At 47.3% G+C, this 21,433-nt stretch overlaps 1 protein-coding gene across 1 annotated transcript in view; it reads left to right on the top strand.

Annotated features, from left to right (window-relative positions):
* The window catches only part of RABEP1 (rabaptin, RAB GTPase binding effector protein 1), a 111,276-nt gene that overhangs the window by 71,441 nt on the left and 18,402 nt on the right, over positions 1 to 21,433 (top strand). The window contains exons 10-11 of the mRNA XM_075336386.1: positions 5,472 to 5,576; positions 5,815 to 5,931. Of these exons, the coding sequence (XP_075192501.1) occupies positions 5,472 to 5,576; positions 5,815 to 5,931 (222 nt within the window). The remainder of the gene's footprint in view (positions 1 to 5,471; positions 5,577 to 5,814; positions 5,932 to 21,433) is intronic.

The raw sequence follows: 21,433 nt of genomic DNA, 5'->3' as shown, positions 1-21,433 counted from the left end.
GCAATTTAAAGGGAAAACCCCAGGAGTAGAGGATGTTTCTCTGTCTCAGAGCATCCAATAAGGGTCTAAGAACCCTGCGCTTTTGTAGCATATGCCGAGATAGGTCCTGTAGCAATTGAATCGGCGTGTTCTTGAATAGGATGGAGTCCTTCTGTCGCGCCTTCCTCAGGATTTCTTCTATCATCTTGTATTTGTGGACTTTACATATAATGTCCCGCGAACCAGCTCCTTCGACCGGTTTAGGGCCCAGAGACCTGTGCGCCCTATCGAATTCCAAGCGGGAGTCCTGTGGGAAGCCCATTATAGAGTTGAAAAGATGCCGTAGTGCCTCATCCAATTCTTGGGGGGCAATGGATTCTGGGACGCCTCTTACCCTGATGTTGTTTCGCCTCCCTCTGTTTTCCAGGTCATCAAGCAAATCCGTTAAGTGTTCTATTTGCTGGGCTTGTGTAGATAATGCCGTTGCTTGTGCCGTCAGTTGCAGTGAGATAGAGGTATTGCAGGACTTGGACGCAGTCACCCGTTCTGCCAGTTGTTGCACCTCTCCCCTGATTGAAGCCGATTCTGCTTTGTAAGAGGCTTCTAGTCTGGAGATGTAGTTTTCCATTTCCTCTCTGGTGAGGATAGTCCGTATTCTAGCTTTAAGGTCATCCCACACACAGTCCTCCTGTGTCCCTTCCTGCATATCCCCATCCCCTGAGCTGGATGGTGAAGATCTAAATACAGCAGGGGTCAAGCCTTTTTCCAGGGAGGAGGGAGCCCCCACTGTCAGAGCACTACTTTGTGGCATTGACACTGACTTATGGACAGAGGGGGAACTCCTCTCTGGCTGTGTGAAGAGCTGCTTAATCGGGGACCGTGAAGAGTGATCAGGAGCCAGGGTAGGAGACCCATTGTCTGCAGCCTCATGTTGCCCAGCAGTGTTCATGTTGTTGAGGAGCGCACACACTGCTGCATATGAGAGTGTAAGTTCAGTAGGGCTGAGGTGTTGAATTTCCCGCCTATTTTCTGAAAGGGTTGCAGACGCTGTTGTAATCGGTAATCTCTGCTGCAGCTGAGGGGAGATCTGATGCTTCTCACCCTCTGCCTGTGGTCCCGCTTCATTAGCTGCTGTGGCTGCGACGCTGTCTGTCTCCCTGCAGCAGTGAGGAACAACCTCTCCACGTGTGACCGCCGCCATGTCAAGTAAGGAGGGGGTGCCCTGACACCGCGGTCCCCCGTCCATTCCTGCCTCCTCTCGGTGTGCTCTGGTGTGTCTGTGGGGGCTCCCATCCCTCCGCGCGGTCCCCTGAGTGCTTTCTACCTGGTGTATCTGAGGCAGGGAATGCCCCACGGATTCTTCAGCGGGCGCCATGATGGGGTTCGTCTGTGTCAGGCCCTGTCCCGCAGCGCTCCTCAGGAACCGTGCGATGCCTTCAGAGGGAGGCACAGGGGAGTCCAGCAACATCCCCCTGTTGGTCCCCTTCTTTTTAGCTGGCATTTGTGTTTGTTTGTATTGCTGGTTGGGTGTGGATAACAGGGCTCAGGGTCAATCCAGGCACGGGAGCAAGATTTTCAGCGTCTTCACTCCTCCATTGCCAGGCCACGCCCCGTCTCCACCTTGTTTTATAGAGGATGTGGTGTGCTTTGGATGATGAGCCGTTCCAAGCCTTTTCCAACTTTCTTCTTCCCGTCATTCCAATACTGGTTGATCTTTCTTTCATCTGTCCAAGGAATGCTTTTCCAGAACTGTGCTGGCTTCTTTAGATGAATTTTGGCAAAGTGTAATCTGGCCTTTCTAATTTTAAGGCTGGTTTATAGTGTGCACCTTGTGGTGAACCCTCTGTATTTGCTCTCATAAAGTCTTCTCTTTATTATAGACCTTGATACTGAAACACCCACAGTTCATACCAGACGTTTACATACACTATTTAAAAAGACACATCTGCATGTTTTTCTCACTATCTAACATGAAATCAGAATAAATCTTTCCAGTTTTAAGTCAATTAGGATTATCAAAATTATTTATATTTGCCAAATGCCAGAGTCATGATAGAATGTTTTAAGGCATTTTTATTACTTTCTGCAAAGTCAAACGTTTTTACATACACTAAGGGTACTATGCCTTTAAACAATGTGACCGCCCATATGATGTCATGTGTTTGGAAGCTTCTGATAGGTTTATTGGCAACATCTGTGTTAATTAGAGACACACCTGTGGATTTATTTTAATGCACACCAGAAATACACTGCTTTTTTGTGTAACATCATGGGAACTTCAAGGTGTCCGTGCATGTAAACAGTTCAAGACAATAAGGTGGCACTAGCTGTTCCGAGTAAAACCTTATTTATTTCATATTATTAAAAACCTGTGTGCAGAGGGATGCGGGCAACGCCTGGACAATGGCAATTTCACACAAACAAGGGCTTCAACAGGTACTACACATTGACCCCATATTATTCAATAGGATAGGCAGATGACCGATTTATTTTTTATTTTTTTTTTTCTATTTTTTTTCTGACAAAATCTGTTTGAAAAATATCACAGCAAGCTAGGCTTTGACTCTGGAAATCTGAGACTCACATATTGAAGTCTACAGGTGCATTATAGCATCTATTTTTTACAAATATATTACATTTCTGTAACTTGTAGATAAAATGGAGGAGAGAAATACAGGTTATGTCGCGCTAAAAACCACGAATCCAGAAATTCTGATTAATTCCCTTTTTATTTTCACAGGTCAACGCGTTTCAGAGATATAGCCATCTCCTTCATCAGGACAAACCAAAGGAATTAAATATCCTAGGATATGTGATTCCTTTGGTTTGTCCTGATGGAGATGGCTATATCTCTGAAACGCGTTGACCTGTGAAAATAAAAAGGGAATTAATCAGAATTTCTGGATTCGTGGCTTTTAGCGCGGCATACAACCACCCGTATTTCTCTCCACCGTTTTATCTACTGCTATACTTCAGGGCTGCTGCTGACCACTACCTACACCTACAGAAAGGGGCTGTGACTGGCACAACTCCATCAGGTGAGTGCATTATCTAGCACTGTATCTAATTTTTTTTTCTTCCACAGTAGCATTACATTTCTGTAACTTGGGAAGCTGTAAATAGTCCTGTATTTGATTATGAACTGCTACTGTAAAAAAAACAGACTGCACATGGATGACAAATGAGAAAAAAAATCGTCCTACTTTCCTGGAGGAAAATCAGACCGTTTTTTTTTTTTTTTCTTAGGCTACATGCGCACGGTGTGTTTTTTGCTGCGTTTTTGGCTGCAGTTTTGTCAAAACTTTGTGACATTTGACTTCCCAGCAAAGTCTATGAGAAGTCAGATTTGCTATGTGCACATTGCAGTTTATTTTGTCAGCGTTTTTTGTCAAAAATGCAGCATGTTCATTCTTCCTGCGTTTGTCAACATTTGTGACAAAAACGCAGCAAAAACGCATGTTGTGAAAAACGCAGCAAAAACGCACCTACATTACAAGCATTTTTTGTGACATTTCCAGGCTCTCTCTGACAACGTGCAGTTTTGGCTGCAGTTTGTGAACACAAAAAGAAGCAGTGTGCGCATGTAGCCTTAGGCTATGTGCCCACGGGGAGAGTGTCCTGCGGTTATATCCGCAGGACATTCCGCAGGAGCTCCCAGAAAACCGCAGCACAACTTTGTCTGTTTCCATGCTGCGGTTTATTTGCGGATTGTCCTGCGGTTATGGTGCTGGCATTCTGCATTGAGGATACAGTACCATGGCTTCAGCACTGCATCCTCAATACAGAACAAGTGCTGAGTGATCGGGAGTTCATACTTACCTCCATCACGCAGCACTTCTCTCCGTCTCCAGCCGTGTTTACACTGTGTGAAGGAGAAGGTGGGCGGGCCTGAACTAGCCCCGGCTGTCACATGACTGCAGCTCGTGCAGGCCCCGCCCACCTCCTCCTTCCTGCTCCTGTGCACTGAGGAAAAATGACCGGGTGTCTGCTATCAATGCAGGTAAGTATGGGACCAAGGCAGGGGATTTCCGCAGGTAATGCCGCAGGAATAATTGACATGCAGTTATGTGCGGCTGTGGGATATCCACAGTATATTCCGCAGCAGCACATTCTGCAACGTGGACACAGACACTCCGCAGGTTTCAGCAAGTACAGACACTCCCCATGTTATCCTATGGGACATGTGAATTTTTATCTGGAAAATCCAGATAAATCCGCAGGTTTTCCGCGGCAAAATCCGCAGAAGCAAGCTCCCGTGGGCACATAGGCCAGGTTCATACAACAGTATAAGGCTAAGTCAGAAGACATGGCAGTGTGGCTTTTCTCTTCTACCTGATATAAAATGTGACCCCTGCACCCAATAAGCGTCTGCTGGCTGGCTGCATCGCTCACCTGAGTGATGGGAGACACTGCCACCCGCATGAAGAAGCCGCAGGATAAGTATAGGTTTTTAATTTAAGCACCACTAAGTCCCATTTCAAAAATATATATATATATATATTTTTTAAGTTAAATAGTGGGCAACCCATATAAATTATAAACCCATATAAATTATAATTATCATTGCATAAGGTGTGTATGTGCATATAACGTAAATATAAAACTGTGTTTTTCCGGTCGTGAGATTGCGATCACTCTAAACTCCGCTAAGGTATGAAGGATGTATAGACCAATGGCTGAAACACTAATCTGTGTAGGATTCCCTAAGGCTGGTTTCACACATCTGGCTTTTCGGGATTCAGCACACTCCAGTAAAGTGTGATACAGTACAATGACAGCGCGGCAACTTCCAGGTCACATGCTCCGGTCACATGACAGCATGTGACCGGAGCTTGTCGCGCTGCCATTGTACTGGAGTGTGCCGAATCCGGCAAAAAGCCGGATGTGTGAAACGGCCCTAACTCCAGTCCTCAGGAGCCACCAGCGTGCCTGTTTTCAGGATTTCCTTAGTATTGTAGAGGTGATAGTTTAATTACCAGCACAGGTGATGATCCCAAAACCTGTGCATTGCTAAGGAACGCCTGAAAACAGGCACTGTTGTTGGGCCGTGAGGACTGAAGTTGGGGAACTCTGTATACGGGCTTAAGCAAGCGGCATTCAGTTCAGAGCGATGTTTAGATAAATCGGTGAGGGTCTGGGTGCGCAGATTCCCTCTGACCAGAAGCGTTTTGCAGTCCCTATAAAATATTTAAAAAGTAAAAAAATTGTGAAATGATAGTTACCTTCTACATATAGTTAATTTAGGTTGTCTTTTTCCTTTAGATATTGCATATGTCAGGTAGTGTCAGACATGATGCTTTTGCTGGCATGTGAGCATTTTGGCTCATGTATTTTGCTGGGTGAAGCACAGGCTGTGTAATATTGTCTGCCTTGTCCTTATTTCATTCCAGGAGCTATGGGATGAAATCTTTGCTGTTTGTTGTGACAGCTGATGCAATCTGGAACCTGTTTTCCATTTTCACATGTCAACAGTCTTCTGCAATGTGTTTCAGGTGCAAACAGCGGGAAACAAACTGGGAAGACGCTGCGATATGTGCTCCAATTACGAAAAGCAGCTGCAAGGGATCCAGACGCAAGAGGCAGAAACTCGGGATCAAGTGAGTTCTTGTGCGCTCACAACTAAACTGCAAACATGGCCGAGGCCCTTAGTCCTGTACGTGGATTCAGAGCGAATTACACCCCGCTACACGGGAGGGAAAATCCACTGCACAAAGATTTCTCATCATGGGGATGGGTCCTGTGTAATCTCCTTTCAGGCATAAAGGGCATCACTGAAGATAACCAATCTGAAGTAGAAAATGATTTCTTATCACACGGCTGCATTTCTTTTTTCAGGTAAAAAAGCTCCAACTGATGCTGAGACAAGCAAATGACCAGTTTGACAAAACCTTGAAGGACAAACAAGAACTTGAGGACTACATGAAGCAGAACACTGAGGAGACAACTAATCAGGTGAGTGCGAGATCGGTTTTTCATAAGTGGGAGAGACCTCCACAGACAGCCGTTTTCAGCAGATCTCTGGACTGCTGATAAGTGACACCATATAATTAATTACCAACAACCTACTACACATGGTAGATAGTATACTGCTGCCCAGTACATGGATAGTACATAGGATTAATGGATATGTGAAAAAACTACCACTGTGCAGATATGGACTATTAAGGGCTAGTCGCAATATTTAACAGAAAAACAAAAGGAGAACAAATGACCAAACGCCCAGATAATTTTTATATAAAGAGTTTATTTTAGAAAAGTGCACATGTAAAGGGTGAAACAGGAATGATACAGGACTTAAAAGCCCCAAACAAGGTCACAGAACCCACATATATATAGCTGCTAGACATTCTAAATAATAAGGCACCTTTACTATGGAAATATCAGGAGCGTCCACTAGATGTCACTAGACCACCCCGTGCCATAGCCCTGACGAAGGCAACCTCGAGTTGCGGAAACGGCCGTTGGGTGGGTCACGGTCCCCCCCTCCTTCCTATTTGGCACCCAGCGTCCCTTCGTGTGGCTCCACAGTGAGTATATATACTGTTTGTTCTGATTATGGTGGGAATCTTCCCAGTTATGTTATATGTACACGCAGGGCTATGGCACGGGGTGCTCTAGTGACATCTAGTGGACGCTCCTGATATTTCCATAGTAAAGGTGCCTTATTATTTAGCATGTCTAGCAGCTATATATATGTGGGTTCTGTGACCTTGTTTGGGGCTTTTAAGTCCTGTATCATTCCTGTTTCACCCTTTACATGTGCACTTTTCTAAAATAAACTCTTTATATAAAAATTATCTGGGCGTTTGGTCGTTTGTCCTCCTTTTGTTTTTCTGCTGATAAGTGAGCAGAGCAGATGGCCGGTCAATGATCATGTACAGAAGCGAACCTTTACGTCTACAAAAACTAAAAACCGGTTTATATCAGTACATAACAAATAGATGATAAACTCTGTGTGTGAAAAATGTCAGCACTCATTTATTTTGGTAAATTTAGTTTTTTTTGTGTTCGAATTGTCCAAAGTGCTGAGCTTGTTGGACTGTGTAAGGATCTTTCTGTTCATGTCTACATTTCCAGAAAGTATATAAGTATAGCAGGAGGATATATATCCTGTTAGCCTCCCAACATATTCCACCATTATAGCGGCATCTTAAAGGGATAAGTGGCTGTTACGAATACCAACTGTGGCTTGTTCGATTTATATACTATTATAATCTCCAGGCCGTAAATTCAAGTTACTGGCTCTGACATTGGCTGTACAGCAGACTTATATCCCCCCTACCCCCGTCAATCACATGGTTTTCGAAGCCTACCACAGACTGGAAAATGGTTTACAATGTGACTGGTTTTCTTACTTCATGAATCCATCGCGTGAAGACTTTAATTACATTTGTGTATATGTGTGAAGTGTGTGTTTCTTATTAGATTCATCTACCTGGTGCTTTCTCCAGAATCCAGCGCCATTCTGCTCCTTCTCAGTGACTTCACCGCAATTCTGACTAAATGGCTCGCTCTATGCGTGGGTCGGAAGTCTCTTACAATGTAAGTTCATGGAGCATCATTCTGACCCTACATACACTTATATTGTTAAAGCGACTTTCAGGTCAAGCAGAGCGCAGTGTGACTTGGAGAGTTTTGAAGAAGCAGAGCTGAAGGCCTGGATCCCAGAGTAAACTGGCAGTAAATGAGTACCGTATTTTTCGCACTATAATGCGCATTTTGTTTCCCCAATATTTGGGTGAAAGTGGGGGGGGGTGTCTTATAGTCCTATGGCTGCAGGGAAGGGGTATGTAGGGGTGGTGGAGTGGGTCATCGGCAGCATGAGCAGGCTGTAGCAGCGCCTACCGTGACCACGTGGGCCCGCTCATTAGCCTCATTTCATATGCACTGCATCCCAACGCCCATCATCTCTCAGCCCTGAAGCCGGCGCTGAGAGTTGGACGGGATGATGGGTGGGGGGTGCGCGCATACTAAACAGCCAACCCGCGTGATCATCCCTGGCTCCTACAGCCTCGAGTGAACATGTGGCTATATTCACTGCCCCCAGCGCGGGGAGCAGTGAATAAGTATACTCACCGGTCACCGTTCCCTGCAGCATCGTGATGACCTCATGTCTGCCTGCCTGCTGATGTGTGTGGAGAGCGAAGCGCACTGCGATGACGTCATCCCTCTGCGCACGGCTCTACACAGGTCAGCGGTGCTGCTGCTGGCACAGACACGAAGACATGCAATGCTGCGTGGAGTGAGGAAAGGTGAGTATAAATGTTTGTTTTTATGTGTGCCACAGAATGCAGGTCATATACCAGGATGAAAAAGGAGGGGAGCCAGCACTTCTTATGAATGGCATGCAACAATGAAGAAATAAAAAGTGTAATATTCACAAATTCATTCCTACTGTAACAATTCAATGAGATTTTTTGCAAATGATTGATCAATGATTTGAGCCCCCCTGCCCCGACACGGCAAATTTCTATAGGGGGGTCCCTAACGCTATATTATAAATTATTATTGTACCATAAGGTCTCATATAATGAGCAGGACCATATGAAAACAACACATACGAGACATGTCTGAACCGCTCCCATGCTGCCAGGACTGACAACCGCAAATAAAGGCAGCCCAGGTGCCAGTGTGTGTGGCAAAACCACACACACCAGCACAATGACAGGACTGGCCCTCACAGTGCCAGACCAGCGTTTAACTGGTCGGTGGTTGACCGCCACCTTGCCGTACACGCCCAGTGTGGTTTGCAAATTCCTTCTGTTGCCGTCTAAAATTCAGTTTGGTGCTTGTTCACACACAGCCACCACCCCCTGTTCCACAGGCATCATTATTTAAGCACCACTTGCCTGAGCCTGTTCCGCCGTCATCCATGTTTGCTGGTCTGGCACTGTGAGGGCCAGTCCTGACATTGTGCTGGTGTGTGTGGTACTGCCACACACACTGGCACCTGGGCTGCCTTTATTCGCAGTTGTCAGTCCTGCAGCATGGGAGCAGTTCAGACATGTCTCAGGTAGGTGGTGTTTCTTATATGGTCCTGCCTATGATATGATGAGACTGTATGGTACGATAATAATTTATAATATAGCGGTAGGGACCCCCCTATAGAGATTTGCCGTGACTGGGCAGGGGTGCTCAAATCCTTGATCAATCATTTGCAAAAAATCTCATTGAATTGTTACAGTAGGAATGAATTTGTGAATTTTACACTTTTTAATTTTTCATTATTGCATGCCATTCATAGGCAGTGCTGGCTCCCCTCCTCTTTGCATATACCAGGATGGGGGTATATAGCAGGATGGGAGCACATACCAGGATGGCGGTATTAATCAGGATGGCGGTATTAATCAGGATGGCGGTATTAATCAGGATGGCGGTATTAATCAGGATGGCGGTATTAATCAGGATGGCGGTATTAATCAGGATGGCGGTATTAATCAGGATGGCGGTATTAATCAGGATGGCGGTATTAATCAGGATGGCGGTATTAATCAGGATGGCGGTATTAATCAGGATGGCGGTATTAATCAGGATGGCGGTATTAATCAGGATGGCGGTATTAATCAGGATGGCGGTATTTACCATGATGAGGGCTATACCAGGATGGGGATAATATACAAAGCAGGAGGATCATTACCAGGATAGGGTACCTTTGAAGAGAATTTGGAGACATTACCCCCATAAGTGTCAACAGCAGTCCCTCGACCCATAACAGTGTGTCATGACCACATTTTTTGCTTAAAATTTCATTTTCCTATTTTCCTCCTCTAAAACCAGGGTGCTTCTTCGAAAAATACGGTATATTAATACACTCACACTATACAGCATGTGATCACAAATTATTCTTTCTATGAGGTAAAATATTTTTCTTTGTCGCTCCATTGGGAGACCCAGACAATTGGGTGTATAGCTTCTGCCTCCGGAGGCCACACAAAGTATTACACTCAAAAGTGTAACCCCTCCCCTCTGCCTATACACCCTCCCGTGCCTCACGGGCTCCTCAGTTTTATGCTTTGTGTGGAAGGAGGCACACATCCACTCATGCATTCCCATTTTAGTCAGCAGCAGCTGCTGATGTTATCGGTTGGAAGAAAAGAGGGCTCCCACGGGGCCCCCGGCATGCTCCCTTCTCACCCCACTACGTCGGCGGTGCTGTTAAGGTTGAGGTACCCATTGCGGGTCCAGTGGCTGGAGCCACATGTCGTATTTCCTTCACCATCCCTTGGGGGCTCTGGGAGAAGTGGGATCCTGAGCGGTCATCCAGGTACTGGGACCGTGCTCCCTCCGCAGCCCCTGTGTGGAATCTGCCGGACCGGAGTATTTTCTTTATCAGGGACCGGGCCCTGCATCTGTCAGGTACTCTGTGTCCCCATGGGGACGGTTCATGGAGCGCCTGGCACCCGGACGCTGCAAGGGCTGCAAGGCCGTGAAAGCCGGGGGACTTCCGCGCCGACCGCGCCTGTTTGTCGGCCGCGGTCATAAATTTAGTCCCCGGCTTCAGTTGCGGCCTACTTGCAAAATCTCGCCCCCGGACCTGTCTGTCAGGGTAGGGGCGGGACAGCCGACCGGACGCTGCTTGGGACACACAGCGGCTGCTGATCCGTGAAAGCCGGGGGACTTCCGCGCCGACCGCGCCTGCTTGTCGGCCGCGGTCATAAATTTAGTCCCCGGCTTCAGTTGCGGCCTACTGGCAAGACTCCCGCCCCCGGACCTGTCTGTCAGGGTAGGGGCGGGACAGCCGTCCTGACGTCGGCAGTGAGGGCCGGAGCATCCTGTATGCTTCCTCCCCCCTCTTTGATCACAATAGGGACCCCAGATTCCCGCACTTTTTCCTGGTGCCGCCCACCGCTCCACTCCCCCTCTGAGAGCTCCAGCAGCCATTTTTTTCAGACATTCTGCGCTGGAGAATCATCAAGAAAGAGCTCTTCACCGCTGGGAGACCTGGAGCAGGGAATCTGGAGGACACACACGCCGCTTTTTAGCGGTCGGTAAGCCACACCGGTCATCCGGTGCTGGTCCCCCTGGGTTGCCTGAATAGATACGTGTTATATATCTTTATATATATATATAGATCTCTGTTCGGCCGGGCTGTATACTCTTCCCTTATACCCTCTGTGATCACTCTCCTGGGACACAACAGCATGTCGTCCACAAGGAGCAAGAGCGCTAAGGCACAGGGTTTCCTTGCGACCTGTACCTCTTGTGGGGCCATGTTACCTGCGGGTTCCACCTACCCTCACTGTGAGCAATGCTCGACCCCTGTTACACTGACTCAGCCGGAGCCGGGACCACTTGTGGGCCCCTCGGCTCAGGTAGACCCCCATGCTACCACTGTCCAGGCGGCAGGGACAGAGTTTGCAGTGTTTGCTGAGAAGCTCTTTGAGTCACTTTCACAATCCATGGCTAAGTCTATGGACAAATGGTCTGCCAAGCTGCTAGAAGCCTTGCAGTCCAGACCGGTCCTTACACAGATCCAGGACACTGTTGGATCGGCGCCTCCAGGTCCCTCTCGGTCCACGCCGCAGCGCGCTCCCGGAGTGGGCTCTAGGTTTCACGTGGAGGACTCCTCCACGGTCCACAGCCCCAGACCAGCTAAGCGGGCCCGCTTGGAATCATCAGCTTCATCACGCTGCTCAGGTTCCCGGCTGGAGGACGAGGCGGAGGTCGCAGCTCAGGGCTCTGACCATGACGTTGCCCTCAACCTTGATACACCTGAAGGGGACGCCTTAGTAAATGATCTTATCTCGTCCATCAACCAGGTGTTAGATCTATCTCCCCCGCCTCCACCTATAGAGGAGTCGACTTCTCAGCAGGAGAAACACCAGTTTCGGTTCCCCAAACGTACACGGAGTGCGTCTTTCGACCACTCTAACTTCAAGGATGCTGTCCAGAAACCCAGAGCGGTTCCGGACAAGCGCTTTACTAAGCGCCTTGCTGACACACGTTACCCCTTCCCCTCTGACGTAGTTAAGGGTTGGGCTCAGTGTCCCAAGGTGGATCCTCCAGTCTCTAGATTGGCGGCTAGATCTGTGGTTTCGGTTGCAGATGGCTCATCGCTAAAAGATGCCACTGACAGGCAGATAGAGCTCCTGGTGAAATCCATCTATGAAGCCACGGGCGCGTCCTTTGCCCCGGCTTTTGCAGCCGTGTGGGCACTCCAAGCTATCTCGGCTTGTCTAACCGAGATTAATGCGGTCACACGTACTTCTGCTCCGCAGGTTGCGTCTTTGACTTCTCAGGCGTCGGCGTTTTCTTCATACGCCATGAAGGCAGTCCTAGACTCTGCTAGCCGTACAGCGGTCGCATCCGCTAATTCTGTGGCAGTTCGCAGAGCCATGTGGCTGCGCGAATGGAAGGCAGACTCGGCTTCCAAGAGATTCCTAACCGGTTTGCCGTTTTCTGGCGACCGATTGTTTGGAGAACGATTGGATGAGAGGGAAAAGACTCCTCCTTACCCCAGTCCAGACCGAAGCGACCTCAGCAACGTAAGATACAATCGAGGTTTCGGTCCTTTCGCCCCTCCGCCAAGTCCCAATCCTCTTCGTCCAATAGGCCGGAGAAAGGTCAGAGGAACTCCTACGCGTGGCGGTCTAAGTCACGCCCCCAAAAGGCTGCCGGAGGCACTGCCTCCAAGGCGGCCTCCTCATGATTCTTGGCATCCCCGAACCGCATCCTCGGTCGGTGGCAGGCTCTCCCGCTTTTGCGACACCTGGTGGCCACATGTTCAAGACCGATGGGTGAGAGACATTCTGTCTCACGGTTACAGGATAGAGTTCATCTCTCGTCCTCCAACTCGTTTCTTCACAACCTCCCACCCCCCCCTGCTCGGGCCGACGCACTTCTTCAGGCAGTGGCCGCTCTGAAGACAGAAGGAGTTGTGATTCCCGTCCCCCCTCAGGAACAGGGGCGCGGCTTTTACTCCAACTTGTTCGTGGTGCCAATGAAGGACGGTTCATTCCGTCCTGTTCTGGACCTCAAACTGCTCAACAGACATGTGAGCACCAGACGGTTCAGGATGGAATCTCTCCGCTCGGTCATCGCTTCGATGTCACAGGGAGACTTTCTCGCATCGATCGACATCAAAGATGCTTATCTCCATTTGCCGATCGCACCCGAACATCAACGCTTCTTGCGTTTCGCCATAGGGGACGAACACCTTTAGTTCGTGGCATTGCCTTCGGCTTGGCGACAGCCCCACGGGTTTTCATCAAAGTCATGGCATCCGTTGTGGCGGTCCTACATGAGGCGCCTCATGCACTTCCTAGGGAAGATGGTGGCAGCGATGGAGGCAGTGCCCTTCGCGCAATTTCATCTACGCCCACTCCAATGGGACATTCTCCACAAGTGGGACAAGAGATCGACTTCCCTCGACAAGAATGTCTCTCTTTCCCTGGTAACCAAGACGTCTCTTCAGTGGTGGCTTCTTCCACTTCTCTATCGCAGGGAAAATCCTTCCTGCCCCCAACCTGGGCTGTGGTCACCACGGACGCGAGCCTGTCAGGGTGGGGAGCGGTGTTTCTCCACCACAGGGCTCAGGGGACCTGGACTCCGAGGGAGTCTTCCCTTCAGATCAATGTTCTGCAGATAAGGGCAGTGTATCTAGCCCTATTGGCGTTCCATCGGTGGCTGGAGGGCAGGCAGATCTGTATCCAGTCGGACAACGCCACTGCAGTCGCCTACATCAATCACCAGGGCGGCACTCGCAGTCGTCAAGCCTTCCAGGAAGTACGGCGAATTCTGCAGTGGGTGGAAGCCACAGCATCCACCATCTCCGCAGTTCACAGAGCTCTGGCGGCGGATGCATAAGTACAGGATTGGTCGCAGTTTCAACTGCCTTATGTGTTTCCTCCTCTGGCGATGCTACCCAGAGTATTACGCAAGATCGGGTCCAACTGCCGCCGCGCCATTCTCGTCGCTCCAGACTGGCCAAGGCGGTCGTGGTACCCGGATCTGTGGCATCTCACGGTGGGTCAACCGTGGGCCCTTCCAGACCGCACAGACTTGCTGTCACAAGGGCCGTTTTTCCATCTGAATTCTGCGGCCCTCAACCTGACTGTGTGGCCATTGAGTCCTGGCTCCTAGCATCGTCAGGGTTATCTCAGGATGTCATTGCCACTATGAGACAGGCCAGGAAACCGACGTCCGCCAAGATCTATTACAGGACTTGGCGGATATTCTTGTCCTGGTGCTTTGTGAATGGGTTTACTCCCTGGCCTTTTGCCTTACCCATTTTTATTTCCTTCCTTCCTGGAATGGACAAAGGATTGTCACTAAGCTCTCTCAAGGGACAAGTATCGGCGCTCTCAGTATTTTTTCAAAGGCGCCTGGCCAGGCTCCCGCAGGTCCGCACGTTCCTGGAAGGAGTATGCCACATAGTCCCACCTTACAAGCGCCCACTAGAGCCCTGGGACCTTTACAGGGTGCTAACGGCTCTTCAGAAACCACCTTTCGAGCCGCTGCGGGATGTCTCCTTATCACGTCTTTCGCAGAAGGTGGCATTTCTAGTGGCAGTTACATCACTCCGAAGAGTGTCGGATCTTGCAGCGCTGTCATGCAAAGCCCCCTTCCTGGTTTTTCACCAGGATAAGGTGGTTCTGCGTCCTGTTCCGGAATTTCTCCCTAAGGTGGTATCTCCTTTTCATCCAATCAGGATATCACCTTACCTTCTTTTTGCCCTAATCCAATTCACCGATGTGAAAAGGATTTGCACTCATTAGATCTAGTGAGAGCACTCCGGTACTACGTGTCTCGCACAGCGCCCCTGCGCCGTTCAGATGCACTCTTTGTACTTGTCGCCGTTCAGCGTAAGGGTTCGCAGGCTTCCAAGTCAACCTTGGCTCGGTGGATCAAGGAACCGATTCTTGAAGCTTACCGTACTTCGGGGCTTCCGCTTCCTTCGGGGCTGAAAGCCCATTCTACCAGAGCCGTGGTTGCGTCCTGGGCATTGCGGCACCGGGCTACGGCTCAGCAGTTGTGTCAGGCAGCTACCTGGTCTAGCCTGCACACTTTCACGAAACATTATCAGGTGCATACCTATGCTTCGGCAGACGCCAGTCTAGGTAGGCGAGTCCTTCATGCGGCGGTTGCCCACCTGTAAGAGGGAGCCATGTCGGCTCTATTATCGAGGTATTCTTTTACCCACCCAGGGACTGCTTTTGGACGTCCCAATTGTCTGGGTTTCCCAATGGAGCGACAAAGAAGAAGGGAATTTTGTTTACTTACCGTAAATTCCTTTTCTTCTAGCTCCTATTGGGAGACCCAGCACCCGCCCCTGTTCCCTTCGGGCTGGTTGTTCTTTTGGGTTATGGTCTTCAGTTCTCCGAACATCCTTCGGATTGAATTTACCCTAGACCAATTTATAAGTTTCCTCCTTCCTGCTCTTGCACCAAAACTGAGGAGCCCGTGAGGCACGGGAGGGTGTATAGGCAGAGGGGAGGGGTTACACTTTTGAGTGTAATACTTTGTGTGGCCTCCGGAGGCAGAAGCTATACACCCAATTGTCTGGGTCTCCCAATAGGAGCTAGAAGAAAAGGAATTTACGGTAAGTAAACAAAATTCCCTTCTTTTAAAAACAGGAAACAGGCAGGGACATGATTACCTCACAAAAAGAATCGGGTACGATCCGATGCTGTGATGTCTACTGAATACTCTTTTGTTTCCTCGCTGGCCAGAAGATGTGGTATGATCAGACCATATTCTGTAGGGTCAGACACAGCATTACACAGTACATAGCAGGGACACATATAGAAGATTATCTTCGCACAGGAACATTTTGATAAAACACATCCAATTATATAAATTCTTATTATTCTAAGATCTATTGATTAAAATCAACTTTTTAAAATTATCGTTGTTCGTGGGAAAACTCCTTTAATTCTTTGCTGTCTTGAAAGCAAAGGGCAGTCAATCCTAATATTTTGATTTAGATTTCACTTTTGTTCATTCACTTTTGCATTTTAATTGATAAAAAATACTGTTAACATGTCTATTATATTGGAGGGCATTCCTAATTTGAAAATCTGCACTGTAGTGTGCTGTTCAGCAGGTAGAAGCATTGAGCTGCTCAACAAGCATGCAGTGTGCACAGGCTCCTAGAATAGTATACAGGTTCATATACTGTCTATTAGCCTGAATGATAACGTGCTACGGAGTGGATTTTAGAGTGACTGGTTGAGGTTTCTGCACTTCTACCCCCATCCCCAACAAGCAGGCTTGGACTGCCCCATAGGAGAACCGGAGAATCCTCTGGTGGGCCCCTTTGCAGTAGTACATCATCCCCCCCCCCCCAACATAATCAGTAGTTGGCATAGTACACTTGTTTCACTATGTATAGACAAAAGAAGAGTCTAAGCCTTTATTTTACAAACTACCCAGTATATTATTATATAGAAGAATAGGTCAATTTGTGGATATAATATTTGCATGTAGTTGATCAGAGGGCCCTCAGAGTCAGTGTTACTGGTGGGCCCCTGCTGCTCCAGTCTGACACTGCCAACAAGTGAGGTTGGACAAAAATCTAAAAATAAAATATATGCCCTTGTTCGTTATGACTGGCAGATATAGTAGAGAGATAATAGTGTTTGTCTCATCTTATAAAGTGACTTTAACCCCTTCTCGACCATGGACGGATATATCCGTCATGGAGCGTGTCGCGTTAAGCCCCGCCCCCTGCCGCGGGCAGGCGGCGTTGATCGGCACACATATCAGCTGTTTTCAACAGCTGACATGTGTGCCTGCATGTTACGAGTGGAATCGCATTCCACCCGTAACATTAACCCCTTACATCTCGCTGCCAAAGTCTGGCAGCAAGATGTACATACGCGCGGTGAAAATTTTCACTTACCGCCGCCCCCACCGGAAGTCACGTGTGTGATCACGTGACTTTCGGTGGTTGCCATCGTAGCACAGGGTCATGTGATTACGCCTGCACCTATGATGTTTCACTTTCGTTTTCCCTCGGTTTGGAGCAGAGTGAAACAGGAAGTGAGTGTATCTGCTGTTTACAGCTGTTTAGCTGTGATCAGCAGATAGATAAGAGCGATCGGATTGCTGATCGCTATAGCCCCCTAGGGAGACTAGTAAAATAAAAAAAAGTGAAAAAAAAAGTTTTAAAAATAAAAAAAAACTTAAGTTCAAATCACCCCCTTTACCCCCATTGAAAATTAAAGGGTTAAAAAATAAATATACACATATTTGGTATCGCCGCGTTCAGAAATGCCCGATCTATCAAAATATAAAATCAATTAATCTGATTGGAATTTTTTTGCCACTACGCCGTTTACCAAACTCCAAAACTACGTTTTTTTGGTCGCCGCAAGTTTTACGCAAAATGCAATAACAGGCGATCAAAACGTAGCATCTGCGCAAAAATGGTACCATTAGAAACGTCAGCACGAGACGCAAAAAATAAGCCGTCACTGAGCCATAGATCCCAAAAAATTAGAACTGTACGGGTTTCGGAAAATGGGCAAAACGTACGCCACTTTTATTGGACAAGCTTGTGAATTTCTTTTAACCCCTTCACGACTGGCCGATTTTTCGCTTTCCGTTTTTTTTTCGCCATTTTTCTGAGAGACATATTTTTTTTATTTTTCAGTCAATATGGTCATGTGAGGGCTCATTTTTTTCGGGACGAGTTGTACTTTTAAATGAAACCATCAGGTTTACCATATAGTGTACTGGAAAACGGCAAAAAAATTCCAAATGCAGAAAAATTGCAAAAAAAGTGCGATAGCACTATGGTTTTTGAGATATTTTATTCACTGTGTTCACTATATGGTAAAACTGATGTGTGCGTGTGATGCCTCAGGTCAGTGCGAGTTCGTAGACACCAAACATGTATAGGTTTACTTTTATATAAGGGGTTAAAAAAAATCGGAAGTTTGTCCGAAAAAAGTGGCGCACGTTTTACGCCATATTCTGTGACCCGTAGCGTTCTCATTTTTCGGGATCTATGGCTCAGTGACGGCTTATTTTTTGCGTCTCGAGCTGACATTTTTAACGGTACCATTTTTGCGCAGATGCTACGTTTTGATCGCCTCTTATTGCATTTTGCGCAAAAGTTGTGGCAACAAAATAAGTCGTTTTGGCGTTTGGAATTTTTTTGCCGCTACGCCGTATACTGATCAGATTAATTGATTTTATATTTTGATAGATCGGGCGTTTCTGAACGCGGCGATACCAAATGTGTGTATATTTTTTATTTTTTTAACCCTTTAATTTTCAATGGGGCGAATGGGGGGTGATTTGAACTTTTAGGTTTTTTTTTTTTTTTAATTTTTTAAAACTTTTTTTAACTTTTTTTTTTTATTATTATTTTACTAGTCCCCCTAGGGGGCTATTGCGATCAGCATTCCAATCGCTCTGCAGTATCTGCTGATCACAGCTACAAGGCTATAAACAGCAGATACGCTCTCTTTCTCTTGCTGTGCTCCGGGCACAGCGAAAGTGAAAGCAAGTCAGGAGTAGTACAGGAGTCATCAAATGACCCTGTGCTACCATGACAACTATCGGAAGTCACGTGATCGCGTCACGTGACTTCCGGTATCGGGCGGTAAGTAAAACTTTACCGCGATCGCGCTTATAATGGCGCTGTCACATATTGACAGCGCCATATAAGGGGTTAATCGGCACGAGCAGATAACGATTCTGCTCGTGCCTAGCAGGCACACATCTCAGCTGTGAAAATCAGCTGAGATGTGTGCCGATCGCGGCATGCTGCCGCCGGAGGACCGCGGGCAGTAACATTGTCATTTAGGACGTAATTTTACTGCCCGCGGTCGTTAAGGGGTTAAACCCTTAGATACAAGTAAACCTATACATGTTTGGTGTCTACAAAGTCGCACCGACCTCAGGCATCATACCCACACATCAGTTTTACCATATAGTGAACACCGTGAATAAAACATCCCAAAAACTATTGTACAATCACACTTTTTTTGCAGTTTTTCCACACTTGGAATTTTTTTTGCTGTTTTCCAGTACACCATATAGTAAAACGTATCGTTTCATTTAAACGTACAACTCGTCCCGCAAAAAACAAGCCCTCATATGGCAAGATTGACGGAAAAATAAAAAAGTTACGGCTCTCGGAAGAAGGGGAGCAAAAAACAAAAAACGGAAAGTGCGCCGGGCTGAAGGGGTTAAATTTTGATGCGACATCCCCCCCCCCAATCCTGAAGAATGAGAGTACTCTGCACTGGTTTAGCTGGGAGAATCTGTTGTGAATGTACTAATGTTATAGTGTAAAGCTGGGTTCACACTAAACGACAGTGACAACGACGTCGCTGTTACGTCACCATTTTCGGTGACGTAACAGCGACCTTGTAAGTCACTGTTATGATCGCTGCTTAGCTGTCAAACACAGCAGAAGCAGCGATCATAACGTCGCTGTGTTACATGTTCAGAGAGCAGGGAGCCGCGCTTAGCGCTGGCTCCTTGCTCTCCTAGGTACAGTACACATCGGGTTAATTAACCCGATGTGTGCTGCAGCTACATGTCACAGTGCAGAGAGCAGGGAGCCGCGCGCACTGCTTAGCGCTGGCTCCTTGCTCTCTTTGCTACAGTATACATCGGGTTAATTACCCGATGCATACTGCAGCCACATGTCACAGTGCAGGAGCCGGCGCTGGCAGCAAGAGCGGAGGCTGGTAACCAGCGTAAACATCGGGTAACCAGGGAAAGGACTTCCCTTGGTTACCCGATGTTTACGCTGGTTACAGCTTACCGCAGCTGCCAGACGCCGGCTCCTGCTCGCTTCATTTCGTCGCTCTCTCGCTGTCACACACAGCGATGTGTGTGTCACAGCGGGAGAGTGACGACGAAAAAATGAAGCTGGACATTCAGCAACGACCGGCGACCTCACAGCAGGGGCCAGGTCGTTGCTGGATGTCACACACAGCGACAGCGACGGGACGTCGCTGCAACGTCACAGAAAATGGTGACGTAGCAGCGACGTCGTTGTCGTTGTCGCTGTGTGTGACACCAGCTTAAGTGCAGTGTCCTAGATCTTATCTCTGCATAGATTTCATGTTCCTGAGCTGTATAGCCACTATTACCTCTGTTAATTATTGCAGTGCCTTGCGAAAGTATTCAGGGGCCTTGAATTTTTCAACCTTTTCCCACATTTCAGGCTTCAAACATAAAGATAAAAATTTTAATGTTATGGTGAAGAATCAACAACAAGTGGGACACAATTGTGAAGTTGAATGAAATTTATTGCTTATTTTAAACTTTTTTTTAAAAAAAAAAAAAAAAGTAACTGAAAATTGGGGCGTGCAATATTTTTCAGCCCCTTTACTTTCAGTGCAGCAAACTCACTCCAGAAGTTCATTGAGGATCTCTGAATGATCCAATGTTGTCTTAAATGACTGATGATGATAAATATAAGCCACCTGTGTGCAATCAAGTCTCCGTATAAATGCACCTGCTCTGTGATAGTCTCAGTGTTCTGTTGAAAGCGCAGATAGAATTATGAAGACCAAGGAACACAACAGGCAGGTCCGTGATACTGTTGTGGAGAAGTTTAAAGCTGGATTTGGTTACAAAGATTTCCAAAACTTTAAACATCCCAAGGAGCACTGTGCAAGCGATCATATTGAAATGGAAGGAGTATCATACCACGTTCAAATCTACCAAGACCCAGTCCGTCTGTCCAAACTTTCATCTCAAACAAGGAGAAGACTGATCAGAGATGCAGCCAAGAGGCCCATGATCACTCTGGATGAACTGCAGAGATCTACAGCTGAGATAGGAGAGTCTGTCCATAGGACAAACAATCAATCGTACACTGCCCAAATCTGGCCTTTATGGAAGAGTGGCAAGGAAATAGCCATTTCTCAAAGATATCCATAAAAAGTTTTGTTTAAAGTTTGCCACAAGCCACCTGGGAGACACCAAACATGTGGAAGAAGATGCTCTGGTCAGATGAAAGCAAAATCAAACTATTTGGGCACAATGCCAAACGATATGTTTGGCGTAAAAGCAACACAGCTCATCACCCTGAACACACCATCCCCAGTGTCAAACATGGTGGTGGCAGCATCATGATTTGGGCCTGCTTTTCTTCAGCAGGGACAGGAAAGCTGGTTAAAATTGATAGGAAGATGGATGGAGCTAAATACAGGACCATTCTTGAAGAAAACCTGGAGATTTGTCTTTCAACAAGACAATGATCCCAAACATAAAGCAAAATCTACAATGGAATGGTTCACAAATAAACGTATCCATGTGTTAGAATGGCCAAGTCAATGTCCAGACCTGAATCCAATCGAGAATCTGTGGAAAGAGCTAAAAACTGCTGTTCACAAACGCTCTCCATCCAACCTCACTCAGCTCAAGCTATTTGCAAAGGAAGAATGGGCAAGAATTTCAGTCTCTCGATGTGGAAAACTGATAGAGACATACCCCAAGTGACTTGCAGCTGTAATCGCAGCAAAAGATGGCGCTACAAAGT

Source organism: Anomaloglossus baeobatrachus, chromosome 2 (assembly GCF_048569485.1).
Source record: "Anomaloglossus baeobatrachus isolate aAnoBae1 chromosome 2, aAnoBae1.hap1, whole genome shotgun sequence".
NCBI lineage: Eukaryota > Metazoa > Chordata > Amphibia > Anura > Aromobatidae > Anomaloglossus > Anomaloglossus baeobatrachus.
The sequence above is the reverse complement of the archived record's forward strand: the minus strand, read 5'-3'. Positions and strand labels throughout refer to the sequence as shown.